The sequence below is a fragment of the Miniopterus schreibersii genome (genome assembly GCF_964146895.1).
Source record: "Miniopterus schreibersii genome assembly, chromosome: 1".
In the NCBI taxonomy this organism is placed as follows: domain Eukaryota; kingdom Metazoa; phylum Chordata; class Mammalia; order Chiroptera; family Miniopteridae; genus Miniopterus; species Miniopterus schreibersii.
Window position 1 is genome coordinate 196195981 of NC_138101.1, and position 14116 is coordinate 196210096.

Below are 14116 nucleotides of genomic sequence, written 5' to 3' on the forward strand. Positions count from 1 at the left end.
TTATCAGATAAATGATACACAAATATTTTCTCCCATTTTATGGTTTGTCTTTTCACTTTTTTTTAAAAGTGGTTTTTTAAAATTTTAAATTACTTTTAAAAATGTTTTTACTGATGCTAGAGAGGAAGGGAGGCGGAGAGAAACATGGATCAGCTGCCTCCTGAACACCCCCTACTGTGAAATTTTAGTTGTATTAGATTGCAGTGACTGGATGTATATTTAAGTCCCTTTCAGTTTATAATCTCTATCTCCAGCTCTGACTTTTCTCTTCAGCTCCTGAAGCATGTTTTCAATAGCCTGATAGACATTTCTGAAGGTCTCACACGCACTGCAAAATCAACCCACATCAAACTGCTCTCACGATTTCACCCACTCACTGAGTTATTTCCGTTTCTTATTTCATTTACTGGTAGCTCCACTGTTACCCTCCCTAGACCCTTTGTAATCATTTTTGTCTTCTTCCACTCCATTACCTCCCACAACCAGGATTAACTATATCACCCCAAATCTCTCTCAACTTGGTCCCTTCTTCATTTCTTTCTTTTTTTAAAAAAATATATCTTTATTGATTTCAGAGAAAGGAGAGGAAGAGAGAGAGAAACATCAATGATGAGTGTGTCATTTATCGAGCCCGAGACCCCAGCATTTGCCCTGACCAGGAATTGAACCCCGATCACCTGAATCCTAGGTTGACGCTCAACCACTGAGCCACACCCGGCCAGGCATCATTTCAAGCTTCATCTTCTCTTACCTGAACCATGGCAAGATCCACCTCATCTACCCTCCAACTTGGAAATCTCTCCCAGTTCAAATTAATTCCCTACCCTTTGTGTGATCTTTAAAAACATAAATGTAATCTCATTCTGTTTTAAAACTTACAATGGCTTCTCCATTTACAAAAAGACAAAATCCAAATCTCGCAGAACAGTCTTAGGTCTCAGCTCAAAGTTGACCTCCCCATAATTCTAACACCTAGTTTATTTTATTCATGGCTCTTAACCACAACCTGGAATCCTCACCTCTCTGATTATGGGTTTATTATCTGCCCCCAACCCCTAGAACTCAAGGTCTAAGTGGATCAGAGATATTTTTCATACTGGGAAGTAACTCCAACTTAGCACCTTTCCCCTTTTGTTTTTATTTTTCCTTCCACTTGATATGCTCTTGTCTAGTAATCAAATATTAAATTTCCTATCAAGATCTCTCTTCCTTCCCTCTCCTTTTTTTTGAAAAGCTGTTCCCTCTACCTGATATGCTCTTCTCCTCTTGACCACGTACTGTAAACCTTAACTTTTCCACCAGGACATTTCTAAAGTCGCCTCCTATGTAAAATCCACCTTGACTCCATCCGCAAATACAGTCCCTCTGAACTGTCTTCAGCAAGCAACTCGGCCCCCAGCACGTTCCATGCGAAACCCACACTCGGCGGTCGTGCTGCGCGGCTGCCCGTCCACGGCAGGCGCGGGGCCCCGCGGGCTGAGCCCGTCCCTCCTCTGGGCCGGGCGGCCCTGAGCTCCCGAGGCTCCTGTTCTCCGATTCGGGAAGGACATCGCCACTGCCCATCTTCACGAGCACGGATTTTACTGACGTCTCTGGATCTCAGGCTTTCAAGCTTTCAAGGGCAGGCCTGCGCTGGGTCCTTAGGCAAAGCCGCCCCGACGACAGGGGGGCAGGAAACGCGCAGAAGAGCCGAGGCTCAAACGCGAGTCTGTCCCCGCCCAGGGCCGCGCAGCAGAATCGACGGCCGCAGAGACCACTGAGAAGTTTCCAGGCGGCCACACTGAGACAGAGAACAGGTGAAGTTAATTTCTGTGATGTTCTAACGCCCCCCCCCCCCTCCCCAATACATAACTTGGTCAACGAGGCCGTTTACATTCTGGTTCCCGCCAAGGCCTCCGAAGCCCGCGCGCCGCCCACGTGCGCAGAGCAGCCGCCGCCGCGAGCCCGCCGGGGACGCAGGGCTGGAGCCTGAGCCCTGGGCTGCCGGGCCCACTGTAGGCTCCCGGGGAAGGGAAATCCTTTGTCAAATTTCCGTTGTATATTTAAAGAATTTAAAACGTTAACTTTACCGTCGGTACGGGATTGCTCCCTGCCCCTCCCGCCCACCGACCCGGTGACACTTTATAACGCGCACGAACTCGAAGGCCCAGGGCGCCCGAGGCGAGCCTGGCTCGGGCGCGGCTTCTCGAGCTTTTGCTGGGGGTTGGGGTGGGGTGCTCCCAGGTACCACCCAGGGAGAGCAGGGCTGGGACACACGGCCTGGGGGAAGCTCCGGCCGGGGTGTCGGCGAAGGTCCACCGGCGACAGCAGCAGCCCCGGCTCACACCCCGCGGTGGCCGCCGCCCGAGCGCCGCGTCGCCCCTCAGCTCCGTCACGGCTCGCGGCTGAAATGACCTCGTGTTCCAGAACCCGCGGCCGCCGTCCGACGCTGCGAAACCACTCGCTCCACAAGCACTTCCCGAGGGCCCACGCGCGCGCACGAGCGGGCGCACCCGCCGAGAAGCGCCGCCCGGGGGGAGCGCCGCCGAGGGGCAGGTGGGTCCCCGCCGGCACGGCCGGCACTTTCGGCGGGAACGAGCTCCGTCCTCGCCGCGCAGGGCAGCGTGAAGAGGCTGGGTGACGCGTTACGACCCCGGGGCGCCGGCCCACGTGGCCGCGCGTGGGGGCCTCCGCCGCGTCCAAGCGCCCGCACAGGCGCCGTTCGAGGGGAGGCGCGGCCGCCGCGACGTGAGGCGACGAGAACCGCGGGACCTCACAATGCGCCGGAAGCGGCTCTTGAGGTTCCCGGGGCCTCCCCGAGCCCTTCCTGGCGCCGCCGGGGCCGCCCGCGTCATCCCCGTGGGCGACGGGAGCGTCTCCGCTCGACTGACGACCCGCCACCCGGAACCGCCTTCACTGCTCCCATCTGACGCACCGCATTCCTCGCGAACGCGTGTCGGGATCCGGGCGGAAATTGCTCCACCGTCGGCCGCCTCTCGAACCACCCTTCTTCCCGTGAGGCTTCGCGGCGAGGGGAGGCCTCTGCGCAGGCGCGCGCACAGCGTGCGTGGCGGCGTCAGCGGTTCTAGAACGTTGCTGTGGTAGCGCTCGGGCGCCATGTTAGGACGAAGGGGAAGGAGGAGAAGCGCTTAAAGCGGCGGGAGCGGGTGCGGGAGTGGGGTTGGACCCAGGGCTGCGGCAGGCCCCCCCCTCCCTCCCGCCTCAGTGGATCATGCCCAGGGCGGCAGCGGCGGCGGTTGCGGGGGGGAAGTGACTGGGCGGTGCCGGCGCAGGAGACGATGCCGTTGTAAGTAAATTCGTGTTCTGTTTCCTTTCGCACGCCGGCGGGGCCTCGGGGGCGGAGGCCGGGGTGGCGCGCGAGCCGGGCCCTGGCCCCGCGGGGAGGCCGGCGGCACCGGGGCTCTTCCTGTTTCCTCACCCGCCCGCTGCCGCACTTCCCTTGTGCCTGGCTCCCACTTCCCCCACCCCTTCCTGGCCGCCGCGGCCGTCGGGCCGGGGGCCTTCCCCTTCCGGAAGAGCCGGGGCCGCCGCTCGCCCTGCTGCTGCCGCCGCCGCTCCGCTCGGGCCGCGGACCCAAAACAAAGCCCCGGACGGCGCCCGGCGCGGGGAAGGGAGGCCCTGCTCCTCGCGGGGTCTGCGCACGCGGGGCTCGGGCTCGCCCTTCGCGCCGCCCGGAGCACGTACCGCTCCCGTGGCCGGCCCGCCTCCGCCGCGTCCCCTTCTCCGCGTGCCCGAGGTGCCCAACTCGTGCTCCAGTGTCAGCCCGCTTCCGCGGCGGAGGTCGCTCGGGCTCCAGTTAGAAGCCCCCGAGCCCCTCCGCCCCCCGTCCGCCGCCGGGGAAGGGGCACCTGCAGGTGCCCTCGGAGACGCGTCGGGGGCCGCGTCGCTCGCGCCGTTCTGCTCGGACGCGCCCGCGGGGCCGCAGCCCGCCCGCCTCGCCCCCGCCCCTTACGGACGGCGTGGTTCCTCTGGTGGTGCACCTCCAGCCGGCCCCCTCTGCCTTCTAATCGCACTAGGCCTGCAGGTGATACTCCCCGCCCCCCCCCCCCCCCCCCTTGTAGAGGGTTTTAGAAAGTTTTCCCTTTCTCATTGAAAGAATGAGATGTGGTCTTCGAAGTCCTTGTTGGGATAGAAAAATTACAGCTTATTTCCTCCGTATACACAGCAATGCTGAGGCCTAAATAGTGAGACTGCATTTCTTTCCGTTAGGAGGATTTCAGAGTAAGCGAGCCCCTTTGAGACAGAGTGTGTGTGTGTGTGTAGCCCCAAAACGATGTATGTCATTGACACTCGAAGCTTTTCTTAAATGCAAAATAATGGTTTCTAGACGTCTACTGTAGCATATCAGGGTTTCTTTGTGTGCTTTTTTTTAAGATTTTAGTTTTACAGTTTTATTTATACAGGGTAGGGCAAAAGTAGGTTTACAGTTGTAAGTACAGGAAACAGTTTATTCTCGTATCATTTATTAATTCTTGTGTTATTTTCCATACAAACAACTGTAAATCTGCTTTTCTCCCGCCCTGTGTATGAGTGTGCATATGTGTACATGTGCATGTCTCTCTTTGCGCGTGAGGCTCTGACTTGACACAGGCTTTGAGGACATCTGTTGCATTTTTAAAAGGGATTTCACCCTCCTTTTTTCCCACCCACTCCTGTCGTTAAATATACAGACCTAAGATCTTAGAATCTGCGAGATCCTTGTTAATCGATTCATTCATCCTTTCACGGAGCTGTAAAAACAGGCAACAGAAGAACCCAGTCTAAGCAAGACTTTTGTGGCCTTTTTCAGTTCAGCAACAATTAAAATAAACCTAAATGTTTGCAATGATGCCATGTGACCTCTTTGTATTAGCTCATGTTTTATTGCTGCTTTTGAAAGGGGCTTCTCTTTCTGATAATCATGTTAGTATTAAAAATTGATCAGTGATAGGAAATGTATGCCTTAAAAGGCTTCAATGAGGAAATAACTCAAGAAATAATTTGTCTTTCTAGAGAGTGAAAGTCTTTTTTCCAGACTTTCTCTGAGGAGGGAGGTATACATTTCCTTTGAAGACCTAAGTGCTTCAAATTCTTTGACAGTAGTTCAAATGTATAAAATGGAAGACAGAGTCAAGACAGCACATTTACACAGGGATATTGCCTTTCCAGTGTTTTTTGAAATGTGAACAGTATGGCCAGTTTTTCATTAGCTGTCCCTCTCATTTTTAACCCTAAGTATGCAAGAAAAGGCCACAGCCTGCCTGGTTAGGTAGGCCTTTTTCCTCATTAATTTGCTTTGTTTTTCATGTTCTGGTGTCAACTGTCTTTAATTTTGTTTCTTTGATGTTTTGAATTGTGATTTCCAGGCTATATTAGATTTCACTGTCACTTTAATTTTTGGTATGTCTGTCCTATCATATTTGGGTGGGTGGGTGGGTAGGGTTGAGGCATAGACCACTGGTGAGTTATTAGAATGGACCAAATGAAAATTGATTGTTGAAGTTCAAGTCATTACAAAACACTGAACGTGTCCCGTATTTTGTCTAAAAATCATGTATAATTGCATATATGATTTTGAAAGGCTCGTATGATTGAAGAGCCATGGTGATGAAAGCTTCCAACACCTTTTATAGTAATGAGGTTCGTTAATAGAATTTCTCACATTTTGGAACTGTCCTGTGTATTGTAGAGTGTTTAACCGCATCCCTGACACTCCCTACCTGCTAGATTTCAGAAGCTCCATCTTCCCATCTCCCTAGTAGTGAGAACCAAAAAAGACTTTAGATGTTGCCATAAGTACTCTGGGGCAAAATCCTTTTGTTGAGAACCACTGCATTAATACAGAGTATAATGCCCTTATGGAAACTATATTCTGATTTCATTATTTGCATCAGCTCAGTTTCTGGCTATCACACTTAAAAGACTTCAAGGAGAGTAATCAGTATCAGCAACCTAGCATTCATGCCACATTCTTAGGCTATTGTGAAAGTTACTGGAAGCTACATTCAGCAAGACTTGGGGGAGACAATAGGTTTTCTCCCAAGTATTTGTGGGGCTGTCACAAAAAAAGGATTGGAGTAATTTCATGTAGTCACTGGTGGAACTGGGACATGGTTGATACTAACATTGTGTGTAGCAGTGGTTCTCAGAGTGTGATCTATGGAAGCCTGGGGGGTGGCAGTTCCTGAGATCCTTTCAAGGAGTAAGTAAAATCCGAACTATTTCCACAACAATACTGAGATACGTTTTTATACTCTGTTGAAGCACCAGTGTTGCAAAAGCAATGACGGCTAATACTGCTCATGGCTTAGAAAGCATCAAGGCAGAGGCATAATATTGTACTAGTAGTCACTATTTCTTCACTGCACACAACAGTTTTTAAAAAGTCCTTGATGAAGCAGTAATTTTAATTTTATCCAATCTTGACCCTGGAGTTTGTCTTTTAAATATGCTATGATAAAATGGAAAATACACATAAAGCTATATCTAAAATGTAGAATGGCTGTTTTGAGAAGAACACATGTATGAGTATTTGATTTGTGAGCTAAACTAGTGCTTTTCTCACGGAGTTCTATTTTTACCTGAAAGAAGAAGTGATGAACTTGACTATTTAACATCTGCTTGAAAATGAAGTGAGCCTGTCTCTTTAAGGAAAATAACACAGTATTTGTGGCCAGTAATAAAATTTGAGCTTTCAAGCAAAAATTAGAAATTTGGAAAGCTTGTTTCTGACATTGTGGGCTTGATAGCTTCCCAACAATTTAATGTTTCTAATTTGATTGGTGGCAGTATTAATCAGTATAGTTTTTTAGATACTATATAATAATGTCTCAACATTTGGAAAATATGTGTAATTCAGTCAACCGACATTTTCCAAATCACCAATCGTGGTGTAATAAAATCATACGTGGGTAAAAGGTATATTCAAAGTGCATGATAGACCAATGGATTTTAATGCAACAGAGTACAAAGGGTTTGTTGATCCAGTTTCCTCTTTCATACTATAATCTTAGTGAAATTACCAGTTGTGGAGTTTTGGTGTGGTATCAAAGAATATCCGCAATTATTTGAAAAGGTTAATAAAATACTCTTCCAGTTATAATGGTATGCCAGGTTTTCTTCATATGTGTCTACAAAAATAGCTTATTGAGAGGGATTGAATGTAGAGGCAAATATGGGAATCCAGCTGTCTTTGATTAAGCCAGAATTCAAGAGATTTGCAAAAATGTAAAACAGTGCCATGCTTCTAACTAAATTTTTGTTTTGGTAAACAGTTACTTTTTTAAAAAGTTATTTATATTAACTTGTAGTGGGTTTCTTATTACTTAAATGAATAAACATTAAAGAAATTTCCCAGCTATAATTTCCAATGCAGTAAATACTGGCAGACATAATCCATATAAACAAAAGCTCTTTGGGGTCCTCAGTAAATTTTGAGTTATAAAAGCATCCTAAGACCAGAAAGTTTGAGAACTGTTGCTGTATAAGTAACAGCTGACAACTGCCCCAGGCTGCTATTTCCAGTGGTGGTATCAGTGCAGCAGCTCTGGTAGGTTTTGTTCTTTGTTTTTTGTGGGTGTGGGTTTTTTTTTGTTGTTGTTGTTTGGCATAGTCTGGAGGAAAAGACATGATTTAAAGAAATTTTTGTTGTCAGTGAAATTGCATTAGATAATCATTGGAGGGTATAACTTCTAAGTGAGAGATTTTGATTCTCAGATTTTAGGATTTTGAGATTTTATAATGAATTGTTTGCTGCTTAATGAGTGTTGGTTGTGCTTTTGAAATGTGATATTTTACCTTGTGCATGTTTTCAGTTCACACTTTTTCATGGATAAGTTGGGGGGGGTATTCGAATTGAGTAAACGTGGGAGCCTATTCAGTTCTATTCCCCTATGACTCCCTCCTTCTGGCTCGATAACATAATTTTTTAAAGGTTTGTTTGATTCATTAGAGCATTCCATTCCTTGGTAACTAAGCCACCTTCAAGTTAACATTACAATTAAGTTTCACCTTCACTTGCATCTAGGAAAGTTTATCAAAGCTACTTTCGGGTAAAATGAGACCATTTGGATTCTTAGCTATTTCTCATTTTTTTGGTGGGGTGGGAGGCATGTTTTTTTTCTGTATGTTTATTGTTTGAATATTCAGCACCTTTTAAGTAATTGCACGATCTCAGTTTACAATTAGCAAGATAACAGCATTGGAGGAATTATTAGTTCTCCTTAAAGTTGGTTAAATTGAGGCTCAAAGTAGTCACTTGTCCAAAGAATTAAGGGTGCTAAGTTATAGATTGGGCCTTGATTCCAGTCTGGGTTCCGTGTTCCATTCTCATCTAGTACTGTACCTCACCTGTGAACCTGGCTGGGAGCTGTTTGATCAGCTCAGTGGGAGTCTGTTTATATGTCTTAAGTAGAATTAATTTTCATTATCAGGGGTTTTTGTGTGTGTGTAGAACATTTGATTCTTAAAATTTTTATTGGTAACATTTATTATGTACGTATAATATAAATGAAGTATAGTATAATATAGAGCCTAAGGTCTTAGTATGTGTTTTAGTGACTTGTTTTATTTATTTAGAGCCGTGTACAAATTTACCAGTTACCCCATTTTATGACCACTGCCTTCTGTGGAAAGGTGCTTGTCACTTTTTAATCTTTGGGTTGCAGGTCTACGGAATTGTATAGCATTCTCATTTGTGGAAATTTAAAGCTTGAGATAGAAAAAAATTTAAGGCTTTTTTTACAGTGTCTTTACGTTCTCCCTCTTCTGTCACAGAATTGTCTTTCAAATTTATATTTCCTTTATATTTTGTCTAGAAGCCAGCTCCTTGGAATTTATGGTAGTTTTTATAGTTGAAGTTAAATAATATTCCTGTCATTTTGGTCATGAGAAACATCTAAATTGTATTTCCTGGAGTTATTTTGTATAATACTATGCATTAATATATTTCTGAGTATTCCTTTCTGATATATTTTTATACTTCTTCAGATTCTCTACTTTATTTACATCTCCTTCAAGTGTTCTTGGCAGATTGATACAGCTGTGATTTGTTTGGTTTTGTACTTCCAGTAGTACAAGATGAGTAAACCGATAATCATGTCAGTATTAAGTATTGGGCACTGATAGGAAAGGTATGTCTTAAAAGGCTTTTTTTAAAAAAAAAATATCTTTATTGATTTCAGAGATAGGAAGGGAGAGGGAGAGAGACAAGAGAAAAACATCAATGATGAGAGAGTCATTGGTAGGCTGCCTCCTGCAGGTCCCCAACTGGGGATCCAGCCCACAACCTGGGCTTGTGCCCTCACCAGGAATCAAACCACGATCTCCTGGATCATAGATCTATGCTCAACCCCTGAGGTATGCCAGCCGTGCTTAAAAGGCTTTAATGAGGAAGTAACTTAAATAGTAATTTGTCTGTCTTTCTAAAAATTAAAAGTCCTTTTATATCTGCTTTTCCCAAACTTTATCTTATGAGGGAGGTATACATATCATTTGAAGACCCTCTGGAGAGAGAACAAAGGGGCAGTTGGAAGGGCACTTAGGAAGGAAAAATAACCTGGCCATTGTGATAATTGAGTAACAAGTACCCTTTCCCTGCATAATTAACCTTGAATTTCCAAAGTTTGGCCTTGGGATTCATCATAATTTATTCCCCTTCAGCATAAACTATTAGTTCATCTGTGTCTGAACTTCTGCTGCAGCTTTCTAAATATTGGCTGGATGATCCACCTGGAATGCAAATTTAAGATTATAATTAGGTTCTAAATGTTTTAGTACCACTCACACAACACATGGCAGGCGAATTAGCCATCCTTGGGACAATTTCTTAGTGAACAAATAAATACATTGTCTTGGCAATATGCTTGACTCTAAGCTATTAGTAAAATTAAAATATCTTAAACTTACCGTGAAAGAGATTTGCACTATTTCTGCTAAGAATTAATATTTAATGCACATTCACATCGTTTAGAGGGATCCCTTATTTTCTGTCTAGTGCCCTTTTTTCCTGCTTAATCTGAATGAGCATATTATGTTTAAGGCCTTTAAACAACAATTTATACTGTGTTGAATTGTTACATTAAATAAGTTATTGTGATTTATCTGATTGCTTCCAAAGGAGAATATCAGGCTTTCAGTTTTTTGTTTTTAAATCCTCACCAGAGGATATTTTTTCCATTGCTTTTCAGAGAGAGTTGGGGGGGGGGGGGAGAAACAAACATCTGTTGGTTGCCTCCCACACTGGCCTGGGGACCGGGGCTGAGCCTGCAAGCGAGATACACACCCTTGGCCACAATCGAACCCAGGACCCCTCAGTCCTCTGGCTGACACTCTAACCGCTGAGCCAAACCGGCAAGGCTTTCAGTTTTAACTTGACTGACGAAAACTACAAAGAAATGATGAAGTGTTTTGTGTTGGCTGGTAGCTGCATATTTTGAGGCTGTTGACCCTGTTAATATCATGGGCCACAGCATATACCAGACGCCCAGTGAGGAGGCAGGAATTCATCAAGAAGTATGAGCTTTGTTAAGATTGGGACACAAAGGTATGAAACATTTACTATTTGGAAAAGCGCCATTGGTGATTTGTTGTCCTTCTCTATCAGTCATCTGCCTAGACTGCACTTTGCCCCTCTCTCTCCCAGTCGTTTAGTGGGCACACCTCCTTCACTTTTTCCTTCTGTATAGCATTGATTTTTTTGTTTCTGTAATATTTATTGTAAGCTTTTACTTTACACTTAACTGTTGTTTAAGGATCTGAATCCCAGACCAAATTTGAGACTGTCACTGAGAACAGAGGCTGTCTTTGTATTCCTGATTTTAACATTGTCTTTCATACATATTTAGGAGTTCAGTAATTTCAGCCTAAGTATTTATTATACTATTCTTTTTGGCAGAAATAAGTTAAATTAGAAAAAGGTAATTTTAGGAAAATTGGATTGATGAAGTTTGATCACCTTGGATGCCTTGGCAGTTTCTGGATCGATTAATAAAGCATGATGTGCCATGTATTTGCTATTTCTAATCACAGAGCATTGCACTGAAAAGTTCATTTTTAAAATCTTGTTTTATTTTACTACTTTAAAATACATGTTTTGATTAGCGTAAACTGGGGTTTTAGCTAACCCCAAATCTACTTATTGTTTCATATTGTTTGGTTACCCTTCCTGCCAGGAGGTGATTTTAGCCTCCTTACTATCACTAATTTAATTTAATGGTGGATAGTAGAATTAGAAGATTTTCAGCGTTTGTATGACGTTAATGATTGTTTTTTAAGAATGATTTAACAAATTGAAACAAAAATTTGTAAAATAGAAAGTGAAACTTTCTCATTTCTGCTTGTGTTTCTGTAAGCACATATAGATATCATACACGTAATTTTTAAAGATATAAGACTACATTGTGAAAGATGTATAGAGACACTTGAGCCTCTTATACATTGTGGTTATGGGTGTAGCCAGATGCCTGGTACCCTAGTTCAGTGAATTTACGTCAGCCCTTTCACTTTCTCTCTTTCTTCACTGTGAAATGGAAACAGTTAATAGAGTTGTTAGAACAATTGAGGATAATGTAAAATGCTCCATACGTTACCTTGGATATGTTCCAGGAGATAGTAGCTATTATCATAATTACATACTACGGCTTTTTACCTGATAGTGTGGGCACCTATCCATGCAACTTACACGTAATAACCACCTTATTTTAAAAAACAACTTTTATTGCATTTATTGGGGTGGCATCGGTTAATAAAATTACGTAGGTTTCATGTGTACAATTTACAATACATCATCTGTGTATTGTATTGTGTGTTCACCACCCCAAGTCAAATCTCCTTCCATCGCCATTTATTCCCCTACCTCATTCTTTTTATATCACATAGTATTACATTATAAGAATGTACTGTAATTAACCAGTTAAGAGAGGTATTTACTTGCAAATATCAAGCATGCCTCCTCTATAGGAAATAAGCCTGGGATAGACACTGCTAATTTCAAGTTCATTGTTGCTCTGCAGGCTCTGGGGACCAAATCCATATTTGCCCTGTCTTCTAATCCATTGTACCCTACCCCAAGAGTGGCTTGAAATTAGGATTTTTTGTGTAATATTTTATATATTAGAATATGAATTAAATAGGATATGTCTTCTTACTGCAGAGCCTTTAGTTTGAGTCCTGTGTCCTAATATTTCTGTATGATAGCTTGCTAGAGGTGAAGTTGTTAGACATAAACTTTAAAAATTAATATGTGCATTTTTAATTTTGATGAATACTTCCAGATTGCTTTTTAAAATGATGTACCAAGCTCACTCCCATTGTGATGGGTAAGAGTACTCATTTTCTTACACCATTGCCGACATTGGAGGTTTATAATAAGTTTTAAATATTTTTTCCTTTTTATTGAATTTATTGGGTAATACTGGTTAAAAAAATGACACGGGTTTCAAGTGCACAATTCTACAACACATCTGTACACTGTATTGTGTGTTCACCACCCCAAGTCAAGTCTCCATACATCACCATTTATTTCCCCTGTAGAATAAGTGTGTAATTTTTATCAGCTATCCATCAACTTTGTTTTTCTCCAATCTGGCAGAAAATGGTTGTTTTAATTTGCTTCCCTGATTTGCAGTGAAATTTTGTGTATGCGTGTGTGTGTGTGTGTGTGTGTGTGTGTGTGTGTTTAGAATATTACTATTTTGGCAGAGGTTGCATGTATTTTCCTCACTTATCATTTGCGTACCTTTGTTTATGATATACTTTTGCTATAGAAAAGCTGGAGTATTTTTATTTAGGCAAGTCTGTTTGTGTATGGCTTCTGGGATTTGTGTCCTGCTTAAATGCTTCTGAAAATAGTGTTCATTTCCTCTAACATTTAAAAATATCTCTAATTTTTCAGTGTTTTGAAATATATCATGGCATCTGGAATTTAAATTTTATATCTAACCAAAACTATTTGAGTATTTTAAACTTTTTTCACTGACTTGGAGTAGTTATCAGTAATAATATATCCAAAAATTGATCATACTTTGACTGTTTGGATGTATGGCTGTTAAACTGTAGTTCACAAATCATGGGAACCTATACTCTGTGAGTTAGCTTTGTAATTACTGTACCAAAGTAGTTCTTAATATTTCAGAGTATATATATTGGTTAACTTGGATGCCTAAACCTTTTTTGTTTGTTTTTTATTTTTTGTTAATCCTCACCTGAGGATATTTTTTCCATTGTGGGATTTTGTTTGTTTGTTTTGTGTGTGTGTGTGTGTGTGTGTGTTTAGAGAGAGAGTGGAAGGGGGGATGGAAAAGGGGAGAGAGAGCAAAAGAAACATCAATGTGAGAGAGAGACATAGATTGGTTGCCTCCTGCGCTGGGGATCCAACCTGCAACCCACAAACATGCCTTGACTGAGAATCAAACCTGCTACCCTTCAGTGTATGGGCCGACAGTCTAACCATTGAGCAACACCAGCCAGGGCTCGATGCCTAAATTTTTTTTAAGCCAATCAGTTTTTATTTATTATTTTATTTTTCATTTTTAAAAAATGTATCTTTATTGATTTCAGAGAGAGGAAAGGAGAGGAAGAGAGAGAGATAGAAACATCAATGATTAGAGAGTCATTGATCGGCTGCCTCCTGCACGCCCCTCACTGGGGGTCGAGCTGCAACGCAGGCATGTGCTCTGACCAGGAATTGAACCCCGATTGCCTGGATCCTAAGTCAACGTTCAACCACTGAGCCATGCCTAGCCGGGCTGGATGCCTAAATTTTTGAAACAAATATCTAGCTGCAATAAGGAGTCTCCTTATGCTAATTGTACAAAAATGTTGCTATTCTAAGTACCTAAATATCCTAATTAGAGTCAGGTCTTGGACAGCCTATAACGGGGAAAGGATGGAGCTTTCTTTGAGTATTGGTTTAAAAACTTTCTTGTTTGGAAAACTCTTTAGTGTCACAAATGTGTCATAGCTTTAAAGTTCCTAGTTTGCCATCTAACTTAGAGAAGAGATATAATAAATTCTAAAATAAATCTATAGAGCTACAGCTTACTAAGAATGATATAACTAGTGGCAGAAGCGAAACCAGAGTGATATAACTGATAGAAGAAAATAGGCCTGCTTTTTTTTCTCTTACTACTTTATGAGA

The 14116-nt window shown here is 43.2% G+C and overlaps 1 protein-coding gene across 3 annotated transcripts in view; it reads left to right on the plus strand.

Moving 5' to 3' along the window:
* Positions 1 to 3003: 3003 nt before the first annotated feature.
* PAPOLA (poly(A) polymerase alpha) overlaps positions 3004 to 14116 on the plus strand; it is a 54944-nt gene continuing 43831 nt past the window's right edge. Inside the window, exon 1 of one of the 3 annotated variants that reach the window (XM_081138712.1) lies at positions 3004 to 3286. In XM_081138712.1, the coding sequence (XP_080994838.1) occupies positions 3279 to 3286 (8 nt within the window). In that variant the 5' untranslated portion in view covers positions 3004 to 3278. Of the gene's footprint in view, positions 3287 to 3432; positions 4025 to 14116 lie in introns of those variants that run through there. The other 2 variants (XM_081138711.1, XM_081138713.1) reach the window with 2 other exon arrangements.